The 17,243-nt window shown below is 38.2% G+C and overlaps 2 protein-coding genes across 2 annotated transcripts; one reads left to right on the forward strand and one right to left on the reverse strand.

Moving 5' to 3' along the window:
• Positions 1-871: 871 nt before the first annotated feature.
• Positions 872-4,359, forward strand: LOC126803376 (probable serine/threonine-protein kinase PBL7). The gene is made up of 5 exons (XM_050531181.1): positions 872-1,124; positions 1,888-2,072; positions 2,594-2,783; positions 3,095-3,486; positions 3,733-4,359. The coding sequence occupies exons 1-5, from the start codon at positions 1,028-1,030 to the stop codon at positions 4,003-4,005; spliced, it is 1,137 nt and encodes a 378-aa protein (XP_050387138.1). The 5' UTR covers positions 872-1,027; the 3' UTR covers positions 4,006-4,359.
• A 1,346-nt stretch (positions 4,360-5,705) lies between these two features.
• Positions 5,706-12,935, reverse strand: LOC126803375 (uncharacterized). The gene is made up of 18 exons (XM_050531180.1): positions 12,532-12,935; positions 11,953-12,022; positions 11,193-11,807; positions 10,905-11,090; positions 10,702-10,815; positions 10,462-10,520; positions 10,111-10,177; positions 9,955-10,006; positions 9,774-9,866; positions 9,600-9,683; positions 9,039-9,445; positions 8,772-8,833; positions 8,586-8,655; positions 7,944-8,024; positions 7,752-7,853; positions 7,263-7,387; positions 6,835-6,952; positions 5,706-6,261 (listed from the first exon to the last, which is right to left on the reverse strand). Exons 1-18 carry the CDS (start codon positions 12,600-12,602, stop codon positions 6,076-6,078), a joined length of 2,562 nt encoding a protein of 853 aa, XP_050387137.1. The 5' UTR covers positions 12,603-12,935; the 3' UTR covers positions 5,706-6,075.
• Positions 12,936-17,243: the final 4,308 nt, after the last annotated feature.

Below are 17,243 nucleotides of genomic sequence, written 5' to 3' on the forward strand. Positions count from 1 at the left end.
ATGCGGGGTTGTAAACTTGTAATACCGTTTTGATGGGAGGCCACAAATTCAAATTCCAGTGACATGAAGATGAAGAATGTCTGTTTTTTTTACCAATAATTAAAAGGTCAAAGTTAGTCCCTAATTTTGACCATGAAACGAAAGACTAAATCTTTCATTGAAGAAGGTAATCGGGATGCCTTTTCATAGAACATATAATTGGTTTTGATTGTCCATGAGACCATGATTTCATTATTAGCTGTCATTACCATTCTCAGCCGTCTAAACGTAACTACTGCATTTTCCAATCAATAAGTTTAGCTGATATAAGTTCAAAAACACTTTTAAATCGTTTATATATTGTGCACTACGCCATACATACAGAAAAGTTCAGATATTCTTCCAATGAAATCATAGAGAAAATCTTCTTCCAATGACTACTATCTTGGATTGTTAAGCTCGTTCAAATTTAACGAGTTATAAGTATAAAAAAATATGTTTCTTATTATCTTTTGTCATTAGTGCATTTTAACCTATTGCTTAGACTCTAATTATTTTGATGTTAGGTACAAAAGTTATATATATTCAAGTGAAAAAAGATCATCAATTTTTTTAAATAATTTTCTCCTTTTACGTTTTAATGATTCAGTATACAGGTGTGTAATTATGTAGAGTATGATGATAGAGATTCATATGAAAAAGTAAAAGTGACCTAATTGAGTGAATCAAAGTGAAAATATTGGACATTTGGATTTTGGAGACTCCGTTATGTGTGATACAACACTGCAGCACACAAGGAACACCCCTTTGGCAAAAATGGGTCCAATAATGAAAACAAAGATTATATAGAAGAGGGAAATGAATAGAGTCTTAAGACTCTGTCTCAGTTTCAGGCAAATAAAAAGAGTCTCTGCCTGATTTTCAGGCCAAAAGGAAATTATTTTAAGAGACTCTTCCTCTCTCAGTTTAATTATTTGCTTCTGTCTAGACCTAAGCGTATCTGTCTGTCCAAGTAACATTGAGATTAAAGAGACAGAAACCAAAAGCCATGAGTTGGTTCTTGTGTTCTGGAAAATCTAGCAAAAATGCAAAGAAGAAGAAGAAGCAGAGTTATAAGCCAGCAGATCAGATCTCATCACTCTCAGGTATCTCCTTCCACAATGCCGAAAGTTTTTAATCAAAACAGGGTCAGATTGTTGATATGTTTGAAAAGACTTGACCTTTTATGACCGTTTTAATGCATTGCCTTGATTTGCTCCAGATTCTTACATTAGTGTAACAAATGCCATCTTTGTAATTTGCTTGAATCTACTCTCTGGGTTTATACAGTGATTTGGTTCCTATCTGTTTTATCACGGGTTGATGGAGATTTGTTTTACTTGTGCGTTTGGCATTCTTACTTGTGATTCTTGAGGAATGTGAGTGGTTTTCATCATCAAGTTTGGTTCTTTATTTCTCACAGTTTCTACTGTAAGAGACCCATTTGTAGAATACAATTATTTCATTATATCAAACGATTTTGCAAACCGTTTCTGACGACTCTAATTTGAAAAAATAGGGAGAAATTAATCTCATATGACTATATGGATTTCAAGTTAATACTTCTTCATCAAGTTTGAAAGGCATGCATTGGTCCTCATAGTTCAGACATTAACTGTGGTCTATAGATGTTCTTGTCAAGTTTGAAGCAATTTGTGGGTACTGTTTGTCTACAGAGATGAGTTGTTATTGTTGAATCATTGGAAAATTTCATGCTTGAACTCTTGTCCTCGTGCTCTTTTAATAATCTTAATGATTGCAGTAGGATTCCTTGTATTTGTAATTTCATCGATGTTTTTTTTTTTGGATGTTTCTGTTAAGTTAACTGATTTGTATTGGTACCCTTTCTCACTTATTTCTTTCATTTAGATCAAGTGAAGGCAATGTCAGCATTAAAGGAAGGGCCTAAGGGTAGTGGCTCTGATCACATTGCAGCACATACGTTTACATTTCGCGAATTGGCAGCTGCATCAAAGAATTTTAGAGCAGATTGTTTTGTGGGTGAAGGAGGTTTTGGTCAAGTATATAGAGGGCACCTGGAGAGTACTAATCAGGTTCTTCCAAAGTTCTATCGTTTCATCTGAATGAAATTACAGTTTCTATGACATTCCTTGTGTTCAATTGGTGGTTTAAGTGTTAACAACCTCACCTTAAGAATTTTTCTTGTCTCATTATTATGTTGGTAGTTCTAGAAAATTAGAGATCAATACAGTTTTGTGGCTCACTTTAAACAAATATAAGTATATGCTTTTGCTACCATATTAAGTTTTGTCGACCAAAATCTAAATTTTTTATTGTCTGCTGAAAAGACATCACCTCCTGTAATTTTTATTGTCTGCTGAAAAGACATCACCTCCTGTAATACATGAGATATACAAGTATAGCTGGCAAGCTAATCTGCTGATGGTCTCGAATATTTGAATGTCTAAGTCGCCTTAGTGACTGCAGATATCATGGACCTACTTTTTAAGTAGAAAAAAAATCTTCTTGTTTTGTTTCTGTTTCTTTGTGTTTGATTTATCTAATTTTACACACAAGGCTTATGAACTGAACCTTGATCCTTCTGTTTACGTAGGAAGTGGCTATCAAGAAACTTGATTCTAATGGACTTCAAGGGAACAGGGAATTCCTTGTCGAAGTATTAATGCTAAGCTTACTTCACCACCCGAATCTTGTCAACTTAATAGGCTACTGTGCTGATGGGGATCAGAGACTTTTGGTATACGAGTACATGCCATTGGGATCCTTAGAAGACCATTTATATGGTATATATAGCTATAACAGTCAATCTGCATATTTTTTTTTTCCAAAACTTCATATTTATAAAGTCTTGAGGGTCTTGTTCTTAATTTTTACTTGGTTATATTTAACTTACGGATAGTAGTAGTGGGTCTTGCAGTAGAAAACATATCATGCTATAGTGTATAAAGAATGAGGAATTGTTCCAGCAATAGCACCTTGCCACATTGCCTAGGTCTAGATTCCTTGCAAGCTAGCTTAGTAACTGGTGAGCCGGTGCATTAGGGAGTGTATATTGCTTCAGAACCGTTTGATCTCACATGCTGATATATGGCAGATCTACCACTAGATAAGAAACAACTCGACTGGAATACCAGAATGAAAATAGCTGCTGGTGCTGCCAAGGGCTTGGAGTATTTGCACGACAAAGCTAATCCTCCTGTTATTTATCGCGATCTAAAGTGCTCAAATATTCTGCTTGATGAAGGCTACCATCCCAAGTTATCTGATTTTGGCTTGGCAAAGTTAGGTCCTGTAGGAGATAATACTCATGTATCTACTAGGGTGATGGGAACATATGGATATTGTGCCCCTGAGTATGCAATGACTGGTCAGCTCACATTGAAATCGGATGTTTATAGCTTCGGGGTTGTTCTTTTGGAAATTATTACCGGAAGAAAGGCAATCGACAATTCAAGGGCAGCTGGTGAACACAATTTGGTTGCATGGGTAAGCAAATCAGCCCTTCTACTCTTCACATATCCTTCTTTCTGCCTACACTCATTTTCAGTTACTACTTCGAATCATAACTAGCTTTTTCAAGTTGCATGTGGTTAAATTTGTCTACTGAGCTAGAAACTTAATATTGTTTTCCTAAGTCAATGCCAGCAGATATACAATTTATGAGTGAAAGCAACATTAGGATTTTTATCTTTGACAATCTTGTGACTTCTGCTGATGAATTCTAATTTGCAGGCCCGACCCTTATTTAGAGACCGTAGGAAATTTTCACACATTGCTGATCCATTGCTCCAAGGACAATATCCAATGAGGGGAATGTATCAAGCTCTTGCGGTTGCTGCAATGTGTGTCCAAGAACAGCCTAATATGCGACCTGTCATAGCGGATGTAGTCACAGCCCTTAATTATCTCGCTTCCCAGAAGTATGACCCTCAAGTACTCCGAGTCCAGAACTCACGCACAGGCTCATCAGCCTCATCTACTCCTAGATCAAGAAGTGAATTCTGAAGTTCGTGAGGGAAACTATTATTGATATTCTTGTCACCGGTCTGGCTGTGGCACTTTAGGATGTTTCCACATGATGGGTTTCAGTTATGATTCAACAAGCAATAGTCGAAGCTCAGAGGTAGGCATTGTCGCCAATGGTGCCAGTTTATCGAATTTTGCTCACTCCGGTGGGCAGGTGCAGTGGTCTCCCCCTCTCCTTCCATTGTCTCTATAAGATTCTTTACGTACAATTGAGCATATGGGGTTCTTTGTATCTACATAGAAACTGTTATTACATTGAATCATAGAAATAATTATTTATGGGAATTGTACCATTTTGGTGAGTGCACAGAAGCATTTTATACGGGCACCAAGTTTGCAGAAGCTTCAATTTACAAGAAAGAAAAAGAATAAAAAAGAAAAAAAAACCTACCCATTGTGAGTAGGATGTGCCGCCCCTATAACCCCAGGGGCTCGGTCTCCAGCTTTAGAGTGAGCATTCCAACATTCTTGTATGGTATTTGCTACCCACCCATTGTGGGTGGGGAATCCTTTCTTATATGGTATTTGCCACCCACAATATTCAGCGTGGATTGCTACCTACCCATGTCAGGTAGGCGACCTTAACCTTGCAGTAGTTGCTTAGAAACTTAAGTAGAATCTATTTTTTCTCCGATGTGGGATACTAGCGTGGTAATCCTATTAATAGTAGGAAAAAAAATCCATCCTATTAAGAGTATGAACAAGCTGTGTTCAGCCTTTGCATCACAGTCCCGACATGTCTTCATATTCTTCAGAGGTTAGGGCACCACCTTTTCACCCTTCCCATGCTTCTTGTAATTTCCTTCCTCAAGAGAGGCTTCCGTAAACAGTCATCACTCGTCCAATTGGCAATTCAAAATATCTGTTTGCTCATTGCCATCGTTTTACAGCATCATCAGCACGAAACGTTCTTCAGTTCCTTCATTTATCAAAGAAAATAGTCTTTTTGTTTGTTCCATAGACTCACCACAGTACTGACAATTTCTATAGGAAAATCAACCTGGAATAGACACTACAACTAAGAACTGCGCCAAGTGTTGTGCGAGAACTTGTTTGGTGTTGATATGAATTCCTAGAATTACAAATGATAAAGAAAGCAACCCAATAAATAAAACACAAAAACTTGTAGTGGTTGATTCGCATTAAGCAACGTCCACTTCGGAGCCGGTGAGATATTCCACGATGATCATTTCAAGAACTTATGACCGGTGCTAACGAGTCTTTTCTACCCTAAAGCTTGCTGGAGTAGCATCCCATAAGCTATATGACGCTAATACCGATCTAAATGCTTCTAAAAGCTTCAGATATTCTGGAAGGAATCGAAAGCTGTCTGAACTCTGAAGTACGTTGAATCTGTGCATCCAGTCAAGAAAGAAGGGCTTTCAGAAGTTGTTGCCAGCTTCCGACCTACAAAACTTCAAATCTCATCGAGTAGTGACGTATAGGCAGAAATGGTCATCATAACAAGCCTACTTCTAGTTCTTAAATTCCATAGCCAACAATTGTAATACTGTGGAATAATAGCAATTCAGAAGGTCTATATTCTTTTTCAATATTACACTTATTCTATCACATTGCAAACTGTAAGTCTGATATTAGGTTCACGACAGGGGTGGATGCACATTAGCTGTACATTTACCTAAGTCTGAAGCTTTAAATAGAGTGAAGAAACACAATAATTCTCTGTATGAACCAAGTGCTGACAATTTTCTTATTAGGAAATCAACTGGAAGAGACCCTCATTAAAGGTAATGAACAACTGTACGTTTAAAGATGTGTAATACAGACATATTGTCAAAGATTGTACACCTATGTAAACCATACTATCATATTTTCTATATTATCTTCCCCTGAACTCTAGTAGCACTACGTAATGAACAAACAATGAATGGATAAAATTGGTCGTCTTTAACAACTTAGAGATCAAAACTATCGCACCCTGGAGTGACATATGCAGAACAGTAATATCTACCAAGCTAATACCGCATTATGGCATTGCTTTTGGGGAAACAAAATATCTATAGGGATATCAACACAACCTGCACTGCGCTACTCTTTATCTTGTACGTCAATCCCATTCGTCTCTTTAAGTTTGGCATTCATCTCTTTGCATTCTGCGGGAGGACTCTGTACTTCACTGATAGGCTTCCCGTCATCCGCCACTTTATGTTCTGCATTTGCTTCTTTCTTTTCTGTGGTAGGACTCTGTACCTCATTGGCAGTAGTTTTTCCCTGCTGCATATAGGTATTGATCATAATGGCACAAGTGGAAAGTGAACTTAGAAGTTTCTCAAAGAAAAAAAAAGCATATTCTAGCATGATATCATCCATGGTGCAAGGAAAGAAAGAAAAAATTCAAATAAGTATAAAATAAAATGTAAAAATAAATAAGCAAAAATAATGGAAATGCTGCAATCACCACGGGATCAGTTTCTCCCTGTTATAAGGGTTAGGGAATTTAACAAGCATAATGCATTGTATTGGATTTCAAATAGACTAATAATATATACTCTGCAAGATTATCGGAGACAATGGAACATTATGCTTGGTTACTAATTACCATATGAACAGAATTTACATGCTCAACTAATTATAGATATTCATGTTTCCTACAGCACCTAAGAATAAGAATATCATCCCAGGCCTCATAACCAAGGGGTACTTCTCTCAGGTAAGTTCAACAAAGTAGGCAGCTGAAGTCACAGACAAGTGAGACAACAAGGCAATTGGTCTAAGTCAAATGATCATATCCACCTCATTCCTCATCTGCTCTACGCAAAATCAATTAAAAGGTCTACAAGAACTCACCTCACTGCGATTGCGCCAACCAAGTCCAAATGGTCGAGAGAGCAAACTAATCTTTCTTGCAGGGAACTCTTGTGTGGGTTCTTGGTTACTTCTGGGTGAAGAATCTGAAGGTATAGATCTGCAAAAAAAACTTTGTGTTTCAATTAAACTTACCAATTTCTAATGACATGATTTTTCACAAGAGTATGCTTTTACATATCTATCAGGTTCCCAACAGTTTTTTACAGGTGTAAGGGAATTTTCTACTGAAAAACAGAACTTTAAAAAAATGTAGAAATGTGAATATAGAGATTTAGTATGGGGGAGAATAAAGGAGAAACCCAAAATTCATATAACTCATCAACTACCATGCAACAACTACATTAAGGCAACAACAAGTGATAGATTAACTTTTAAAAATGAGTAAATAAGTGAGCTGGCAGGAGTACCGTGGAGAAGGTTGTGTTTTCTGATGACCAGTCTGGTACTGTAAAGTAGCCTCTAACATTGATTCTGCCATAACAGCTCTCTTCTCCATCTCCGCAAGCGAAGCACTGGCCTCTTCATACTTTTCCTGCATAAAAAGAACATATAAAATAGTAAATAAATTGTACATCAATGACCAGTTAATTGTATTCAACTACAGACAAAAAGTTTGATAGAAGTACATGCTCTAAGCATACACCTAGTTAGTTCAGACAGCTCAAAGAATTTCAACTTTGCACTAGCTAGTTCTATTGAGTTGGCAGCATGGAATTGTATAGCGGGCAGAAAACACTCATCAAGCCTCATGGAAAAGATTGTTAGGAAAAGAAAAAAGAAATCGATGCAAGAAATTTAGCAAACATGTACTAAAAGGGGAATCCCGCATAAGATTTACTCATCAATACATGTCCAAAACATAATTTTAGGAGTACGCTTTTGTGCAAAGGTGCAACCTGAAGCACTTGAGCAGCAAATCTCTGTGCTGCAGCATCTTGCTCAGAAAATCTCCGTGCATCTTCAGTTAATCTCTGCTCTTGCTCTACTCGCATCAACACCTGGGAGATGAAAAATGACATTGTAAGTAGTATTAAAAAATTTCAGGATTCAGAACAAACTTCCAAATTAGAGGAAAAGGAAATGAAAACCTGAAGCATGACACCCTCCTGTTCCTGCTTATCAGAAAGGGTTCTGCGAAGATCAGCGACCTCTTGCTCTAATTGCTCAACCTGACACAGTGACACAATGAATGAGTAGCTGCTTCTGTATAAACTGTAGCCGCCAGTAAACTTTAAATACAGTGCAAGAGAACAAGAACTGTGCATGAGCATTTATCTTGAAATACAATTAGATGCAATAAGCCAAAATGTTAAAAGTTAATTTCAAAAATACTCATTTATTTGTTCATATACTGGGTGTTGAAAAGTTTACAAATATCAGGAAACTGTAAAAACAATGAGCTATAAACATACGGATAGTACTTTCCAGCGTGGCCTTTTTACAGTCACAAAGAAACTGCATAACATCTGTAATTCTGAGATCAAATGTACCAAGCGAAACAAAAGATACATAGGAAAAGCAAGTGTTGTGGGCATAATGAGAACCTATTAGCAAAAGGAAATTAATCTACTAAATATCAACTTCTTTAGTTTCCTCACTATGGTTAACCTAAGATCTATAACTACAAACAACAAGAATTTAATAAAAGAGTACTGAAATATTAAAAGCTATTAAAAATAAACCCTAATGTATGAAAAAGTGCAACACATAAAAGTTTTCTGATCTAATACCCTAGCATGCAACTGCCGACGATTATCCTGCTTAACCATCTCCATCAATGCAGTCTCCAGCTCCTCAGCTCTGAAAAATGGTTAGATTAACAATGTCGATGTCAACAAACATATTCCACACCTTCATCTTATGTGAGTATAGATTTTATAAGCTTCAAACTGTACTACAAGAGAGAAAATATTAACCTGAGTTCAGCAGATCTTTTATCCTCCAGCTGCTTGCATAATTCAACCTTCAACCACACCACCTGCAGGAAGAACCTCTATAAATCTCATAGCAGACTCTCAGTATACTTTTAATCAAATCTACTTGAATTTACAATAGTAGACTTGGTAAACTCTAACAATGTATATGATATACAATATATGCATGTGTGTATTAAAACAGAGGTATCTAATCTATGCACTAAGTAGAATCGCTCAAACAAAATTCACTTCTTTCAAGAGTCCAACCTGGTCTTGAAGATCTGGAACAGAATCCAATTCCCCATCCCCAGTCAAGCTAATAAGAACTTCATCTGCATTAGTGGACCCAGACTCTGAACGTGATAGATCACCATTTCTTTCTGCTTTCTTCGTGTCTATTATCATTGACTTAGGATCTTGCTTGAAATTGTATAGCTTAGAAGCTAGACCCTGAGAATCCTTCCAAGCCCGAAGTCCCTTTGATCTTTCCTCAATAGCATTAATTACAGCTGGCCTATGTTTATTTCTCAACTCTTGTAATCTACTTTCATTAACATTTTGGTAACCCATGCAAGCTGTCAATACTAGTTGACTGCTATCAAATGTAGAGCCGGCTAGTGATTGCAGCAGAGTGACTGCATCTCCAGCATCCTTGGTAGTAACTAGCGCAGGGCCTACAAAATAACTGAGCAAAATTAAGTTTCATAAACAAGAGGAGCTTAAAGGCAACACAACACAATATTCATGTCCAAGTACCAATATTATGTCTATTTTACTTTTTACTTGGATAATATAAGATATACAAAAATATTTTCCGTCTCCCAGTACCATATAACTCCATCAAAGCAAGTGCTGTCCTAAATAGCATCACGCGGTTCCCCTCAAAAAGAAGCACATCCCAGACTCGTAGAACTGTAAGTGCATAATAAACCATCACACTTTAGGTAAGCTTTGATTCAGTACCTCTGCAATTAGTTTATATTACTGAATATGAAACCTGACCACTTTCCCATGGCAGCATGTTCATGAAAATGGAAAGGAACCATGGTCCAGTCACCCATGCCACTTGCACTCCCAGGTAATCTAGATGATTGACTGCAACATGAATAAAGGTGACATGACCATCCAGCTAAAAATAATGTATAAAAAGAAGCGTATATATAGATAGTAACAATATACAAACCTAATTTAGGAAATCTCTCGTGCACCAACTCCTCAAAAACAAGTTGATCAACCTGTAATAATTACAATAATGAATTAAACAGTGGTTTCCTTACTTTTGCTAGAGAAAGACCAAACATACTCAACATGAGAAAGGTGAAAGAAAAGAAATCATTACCTGAGATTCTATCATTTCCTCAGAGTAATAGCCCTCAAAATAATCATCTAGGATTCCCATCAAAGCCCTGAGAGAATTTACCAACTTTGTGAATACATGTAGAATGTGTCATGACTATAATGCTAATAAGATGTATCTAACTGAAACTTCTATTTCTCCAGGAAATTGTTTCTCCTTTGCATATAAGATAAATAAAATATATATCATGAAAATAGAATAATATCAGTTTTTGGTTGGTTTGCTTCTTTTCTTAATACGCCTCAGAAAGTAAGCTGGAAAACAATAAATAAACAAATTAATAAATCAAGATTTTATTGAAAGACAATAAGTCAATTTAGTTTCTAATCTCACCAAAAGGCATTTTCTTCCGGCATGAGAAGTAGTAATAAGCCAGCAAAGAAATTCATGGCCTGCATGTAGATTAATGCAAAAGTGCTTTGAAGTCAAAGACAAGTGAAAAATGAGGAAAATTATCAGTAACATATGGTTCATCACACGTAAGACAGATAAGAAAAAATGTATCACTTAATGCAGTGAAATATACCAAAAACAATTTAGAAAAGGGTCATGTTACAACTCCACCCCAAATACCTGACAGTACCCAACAGAAGGATTGTGACGTGCATATGCGGTAAGCAACCGCCTCAAAGCATTTCTGCCATCCACATCTAGAGCAGGATGACCTGGAAATGTACGAGGTAGATCCTGCAGTTCAAATCATTATCAATAATAAGGACTTGGATTGATAAATTATCTAATATGCAATAGCACAGACAGAGTAAGAAGTAAGTAACCTTCTCAATCTGCCCTTTCCACTTTTCAGGTACATATGCAGAATCAGTTGTTGACAACTGGCTATCTATCTCTGAGTCCAAACTATGTTGTTCCACATCACTGCCAGCTTTGGTTTCGGAAGCTAGCAGATCCTGGTAATAATTATCAACTCGCCGCACCTTCACACCCACAAATGCTTGCCAAAGCTGAAAGATTGAACCAGATCGATTATAGAATTTGCTAATTGTAATGATATTCATGAAATATAGAAACACATAAGCATAAGCAAATCAAGAATATAAATGCACCTCTCCCCTCAGAGCCATTGGTACTCCCCCACGAACAAGAACCTCCAACTCTTGTTTCCAAGGAAATTCAGATTCTGAAGGGACTACGTCAGAAGCAACACCTGTTGCAGAGGCATTACTGTCAGTTGAAGGGCCATCTTGAGTTGGATCTGACCTCTCCACATCATAAAACTCATCCTCAGACTCTTCCTCAGATGCTCCTTTTGCGGGTCTAAACTCTTCAATTGGATGAACCGGCTTTCCATTTCTCATGTCCTGCTCTACCTTTGATGGAATGCTCTTCTTCTTTACACGAACACTCATCATTTCTTCAATTTCGTGAAGCGAGGATCTAATATCATTCCATATTTGGATCCCATGTGCTTTTGTCTCCTTCGCCAGTTCCTCCATTCCGCTATCATTTTTTACCAGAGACTCAGAACCCAGCTTCTGTTCACTTGAAACATCGCCATCAACACCCTTCTCCAAACTGGAATCTAGTTCTTGCTCTGAGGTTTCAGCTTGCAAGGCCTTGTTATCTTCTCCATTAGGTAATCCATTTACATGCAGTTTTGCAGACTCTGCTTGCCGCTGCAAAAAAGAGGTCCACCTTTCTGATCTTTCTTCCTCTTCTTCCTGAAAGCATCAGTACATTAAATAACCAAGCACAACATGTAAAGAAGAAAACACAATAATTCTGTTCCGCATTGGCTCTTTGAATGCTTCTCAGGCAACCACAAAACATCAGTTAGAAACTGGAAAACTATGAGAAGAGTAAAACCTTGTAGATACTGGCGTATTCTCGGTACCGCTGAACATGCTGAGGCCTCACGGCAAATCCATAAGCATCCCTGTCCAAACACGAACACCGGTATCATTCAAATTTCCACTAAAAAACAAAAAAGCGCAATCATATCCACCTACCTATAGCTTCTTCTTAAATACCAAACAAAACTTGCCGCACTAGAATAAGATCACTACAATGCATCCACACTCAACCAAACACCCCAATTCTAAAGCTCATCCAACCCCGAGCACCGCCGAGCTCCGATTACCTCCAAATCGGCACATTGTACTTCCCATGGAGCTCGGCATTGCCTCAATCCAAATCCAAATCCAAACAAATCCTACAAAACTTTACACTAATCCAAATCCAGCCAATCAGGATCTCATCCTAATCCCACTAGTCCAAAACGACGCCGCATTCGGCACACTAAGCAGAGCAAGACCACACTAAAACAGCTCCGATCTCACACGCTGACTCAGCTCAACCAAATCCACTACGATCGTAGCAGCGAAATACAAAAACACGTGGAGGGAAGCAGAGGTAGTAGTAGCAGTAGCACAGAAGAAACCGTACCTCTTGTTCTCGTAGGCGACACTGAGCGGGTTGAGCGTGGCCTTGACCGCGGCTGCGGAGGAGGATTTCATATCCGGATCGGCGGAGATACAGGAGTTTCAGTCGGCGATGGCGAAGACTGAAGGAGAAGAAGACGACGACGACGTTGAAATTGACGGTGGAGAGGAGTGAGACTAGTGGGGACTTGACCGGAGGAGATTAAGAGAGGAAGTGAGAAATTCTGGTGAGATTGGATTTGGCTGTAAGAGAGAGAAGAGAGGAGAGAGAGAGAGAGAGGGCACGGGCGCATGCATAGGAGGAGGAGGAGGAGGAGGGATTATAACATGTGCGTTTCCATGGATTTCGACGCGGATTTCGAGGCCGAGGAGAGACACAGAGGCATCTGAATTATTTTCTGTGAGAAATTAGTTTTGATTGGACCGGAGAGGGAAATGAAAATGGGGATGGGGTCATAGTATGTAGGTAGGTGCTCATTTATTATTATTTTTTTGATCTGGATTTCGGGTCTTGGGGCTTTTAATTTTTGGATCCTGGTTACGACTTATGCTCATTCATGTAGGCAGTAATAGAGAAACTTTTGAAAGAACTTGAAAGAATGACCAAGTTGTCTGGGTAAAATTAATATGAACTATCGAGGGTTTTATTTGCTACCACGACATGATCGAATCATTATTCAAATTTAGAGACACTTGGTCACATTGGCTATATATGTGTTGGCTAAGTGATTGTCGCGACCACTAATTGTAAGAAAGTTAAAAGACAATTAGAAGGAGAATTAGTATGTCCACCCTATGGCCAAATTGTTTTAAGATGCATTAAATAAATAATTAAAAATATAAAAGAATTACACAGACACTTAAGTATTTAGACAATTGAGTGACGACATGATCAATTGAAAGAAAATGATTATTTGTGAAACCTATTTTCTTGATGGTTTTGTAGATATATGTGCTAACTGCTAAGTTACTAGGTGGGAGATACTTGATGTCCTATTCAGTCAAATATTCCACAATTCAAGGAAGAAGAAAATGAATAATTTCTACAATATATGGAACACTTTATGAAAATTGTAATTTAATTAACAATAGATTCAGGGAACTTATCATACCCGCCACCAAGGTAGGACGTGGAGGCCCACCCACTGGCCCATCATTCATACCCGTATCCATTTGCAAAAGCTCATCTTTTTTAGAAACAGCCAATTTTACATGCTAACAAACACTAGGACATTCGTAACGTAAATTTTTTTAGCGTTTCTCCCTAGCTCTGCTAGGTTAGAATCCACATCTTGCGAGTACACAATCATGGATTTTGACATATTTTTCTGGAATTGTCGTGGAATCTGTGGCGATGATACTCGTCGTGCATTGAAGGACTAAATTTCCCAAAATCGTCCTCAATTGGTTTTCTTATGCGAGACTAAGATCAGCCGCAAGGAGGATGTAGGGTTTGCGAATGGGGAGGCGGTGCTTAGTGATGGGAGATCGGGAGGGCTCGCCTAGTTATGGACCAACGAGGTGCGAGTGAAGGTCGGAACGTCTTCTAATCACCGTATCGACGTTTTTCTGGTCAATGAGAGAGGCATTCCAATTTGGAGTGTGTCTGGTTTTTATGATTATGCGCATGGAAGGGAAAAGGAGAAGTCGTGGGAATTGCTTCGCGATTTGGCCGACCTTGATTCTCTTACGTGGCTCGTCATCGGAGATTTCAACGAGATCTTGAATAGTGACGAGAAGATTGGTGGTCCTATGTGTTCTGAGAGATGTATGTGGGGTTTCTGTGAAGCCCTAGGTTATTTGGACCTTTTGGATCTAGGGTTTCACAGTGTCATGGCTACTTGGGGCAATTATGAAACTCTCTTATGGCTAGATCGTGCATTGTGTATGCCGGCTTGGATTGAGTTGTTCAGTCATTCGAAATGGTTTATGTACAACGAGAATCTGAAAACAAACAAGAATGCAGACACGTGTACAAATAAAATGTGATTTATTGAATATCAAGCGCGGGGTTACAATCTTTGTGAACTCATCTGATTCTATCTCCGTATATGACTTGACTCAAGGGTGACGTGCACTTGATCTTGAGAATTTGAGTTTGATTTGGATTTGGATTTGATGAAAAACGAATGATTTGGTAGCTTGATGATTCTTCGTGGACTTGAGTTTGGATTTGGATTTGATAAAGAACGATCGATTTAGCAGCTTGATGATTCTTCATGGATTTGAGTTTGGATTTGGATTTGATGAAGAACGATCGATTTGGCAGCTTGATGATTCTTCGTGAACTTAGGAGACTTCGGGATTTGTCGAGAGTGATCTTGCTCAAGTAATTTTTTCTCTTCTTCTGAAGTCCCCTCTCTTCATGTTGAAGGGGGTATCTATAGTGTCAAAGTTTCTATTTTGTAGAATATTTTAATGACACTAAAATAATAAATTTCTTTAATTGTATAATTAAATCAATATGTATTTTCCGATTAATTTAAAATTATTTATTCTCATAACTAAATCAAACAGAAAATAATTGACTTAATTATAACCGTTAAAGAATTTATTAATTTAATCAAATATCTGATTACCATTTCGAATTGTCAATGACATTCAATTTTTCGATTTATGTTTGAATTACGTAGCTTCTATTACGATACTCTATTTATGTGCTGAAACGAGTTTTATTTGGATCCGCACCAACTTTGTTGACTTTTGGACCGCATGTGCAATTTTGTCGGGTCCTTGGTCGATTTAATTATTTAATGAAGATGATTTACTTCATTAAATTTCATGTGTCTACAATTTCATCTACCTCTGTCGAACTCTAACCATGTGCCACTTTTTCTCGTGCCGTTAAGTGTTCAATCGAAGGTACATCACTTCAAATTTAAGGCTTTTTGGGTTCAACGTGAGAATTGTGCTGGGGTGATTAGTGAGGCATGGAGGGAGGATATATAAAGTACTCTGATGTACTCTTTAGTGCAACAGATAAAGAAGACTTGGATTAGACTAGATAGTTGGCAAAGATAAACTTTTCGTGGGCGCCAAATTCAAATGATAGCGATTAGGAACCGGTTACAGGAACTGATGGAGGGTCATCTCACTGTGGCTGGTCAAGAGGAGAAGCATAGTCTATTTGCTAGGTTGCAAACCTTGCTGCATCAGGAAGAGACTTTTTGGCACCAACGTTCAAAGGTTCAATGGCTTCAGGAGGGTGATCGTAGCACTAATTTTTTTTCATACGAAGGCCAAGAATTAGAAGAGGAAGAAGGCTTTGCAAGGTTTGTTTATGCAGAGGGTGTTTAGACTGAAGATGATGAGGGTTTGGAACGTGTAGTGACAGACTATTTTTCTGCCATGTTCACGACATCCCCTATTGTTTTGGAAACAATAGAGACAACTCTCAGTGCTATTACTCCATGTGTCTCGGCTGAGATGAATTCTCAGTTGTGTTTGCCCTATTCGAGGAAGGTTAGTGTGGCGTTGTTCCAAATGTTTCCGACTAAATCTCCAGGGCCAAATGGAATGCCTCCGTTGTTCTTTTCAGTAGTACTGGGGTATTGTAGGGGATGATGTTGTGGTTGTGGTGCAAAGCTTCTTATATTCAGGTCAAATCCTTAAACAAATTAATTTTACTCATATTTGTTTGATCCCCAAAGTGGATGCTTCTATGAGTATGTATGATTTACGGCCTATTGCTTTATGGAATGTTATCTATAAGATCTGCTCTAAGGTGATGGCAAATTGTCTTAAAATTATATTGCCCGATTTGATGTCTCCGTTCCAAAGTGCTTTTGTTTTTGGTCGTTTGATTACAAACAATATCTTGGTTGCTAATGAGGTAGCTCATTATGTTCATAATAAGGGAGATGGTGCCGTGGGGATATGGCACTACAACTTGATTTAAACAAAGCTTATAACATGCTAGAGTGGAGTTTTTTGGAACGTGTTTTGGTTCGCTTTGGCTTTTGTCGTCAATGGATCAGTTTGGTGATGCAGTGTGTTACAACCGTGCGGTTTCTTTTCTGGTCCGAGGCAAACCTAAGGGCTATCTGACTCCAACTCGTGGGTTGAGGCAGGGTGATCCGCTATCACCATAGTGCAGAAGGGTTCTCAGCTTTATTATAGGAGAAGCTTTGTTCTTCAGAGTTACATAGAATTGCAGTTTATTTCGTCCCAATATGTGAGATGTTAATCTGTCACGTGCAAACTTAAAAATTAGGTTGCACGTGAGGGGGCGTGTTGAAGAGGATAGATCCCACATCTAAGAAGTGACAAATAAAATAAAGCTTATAAGTGGGTAGATAATAACCAATTATACCGAGGCTTTTTGTGATTAAAACCCAACACCTATGAGGTGGCTAAGTCGGGACAATATCGATACAGTTGGCCCACATGACACGCTTGTCGTTGTTTAACACTATGCTTTAGAAGCAAGCTTGGCGGGTTGTTTCGAATCCTAATTCAAGATTGCACGTATCTATAAGGCTCGGTACTTTCCTACTTGTAACTTTTGGGAAGAACTGGTCCATACCTCTCCCTCATTCTCTTGGAGAAGTATTTCAGGTATAGTGGAGGAGTTGCGTGTTAATTCTTATTGGCAGGTTGGCACAGGAGAACAAATTCATGCTTTCTCTGATAATTGGATTCCGGGTATGGAGCTTGGTCGTCCCACTTATGTTGCCTCTGGTTTGCCTTGAATTTCTATGGTAAACGAACTGATTA

Source organism: Argentina anserina, chromosome 7 (genome assembly GCF_933775445.1).
Source record: "Argentina anserina chromosome 7, drPotAnse1.1, whole genome shotgun sequence".
Taxonomy (NCBI): domain Eukaryota; kingdom Viridiplantae; phylum Streptophyta; class Magnoliopsida; order Rosales; family Rosaceae; genus Argentina; species Argentina anserina.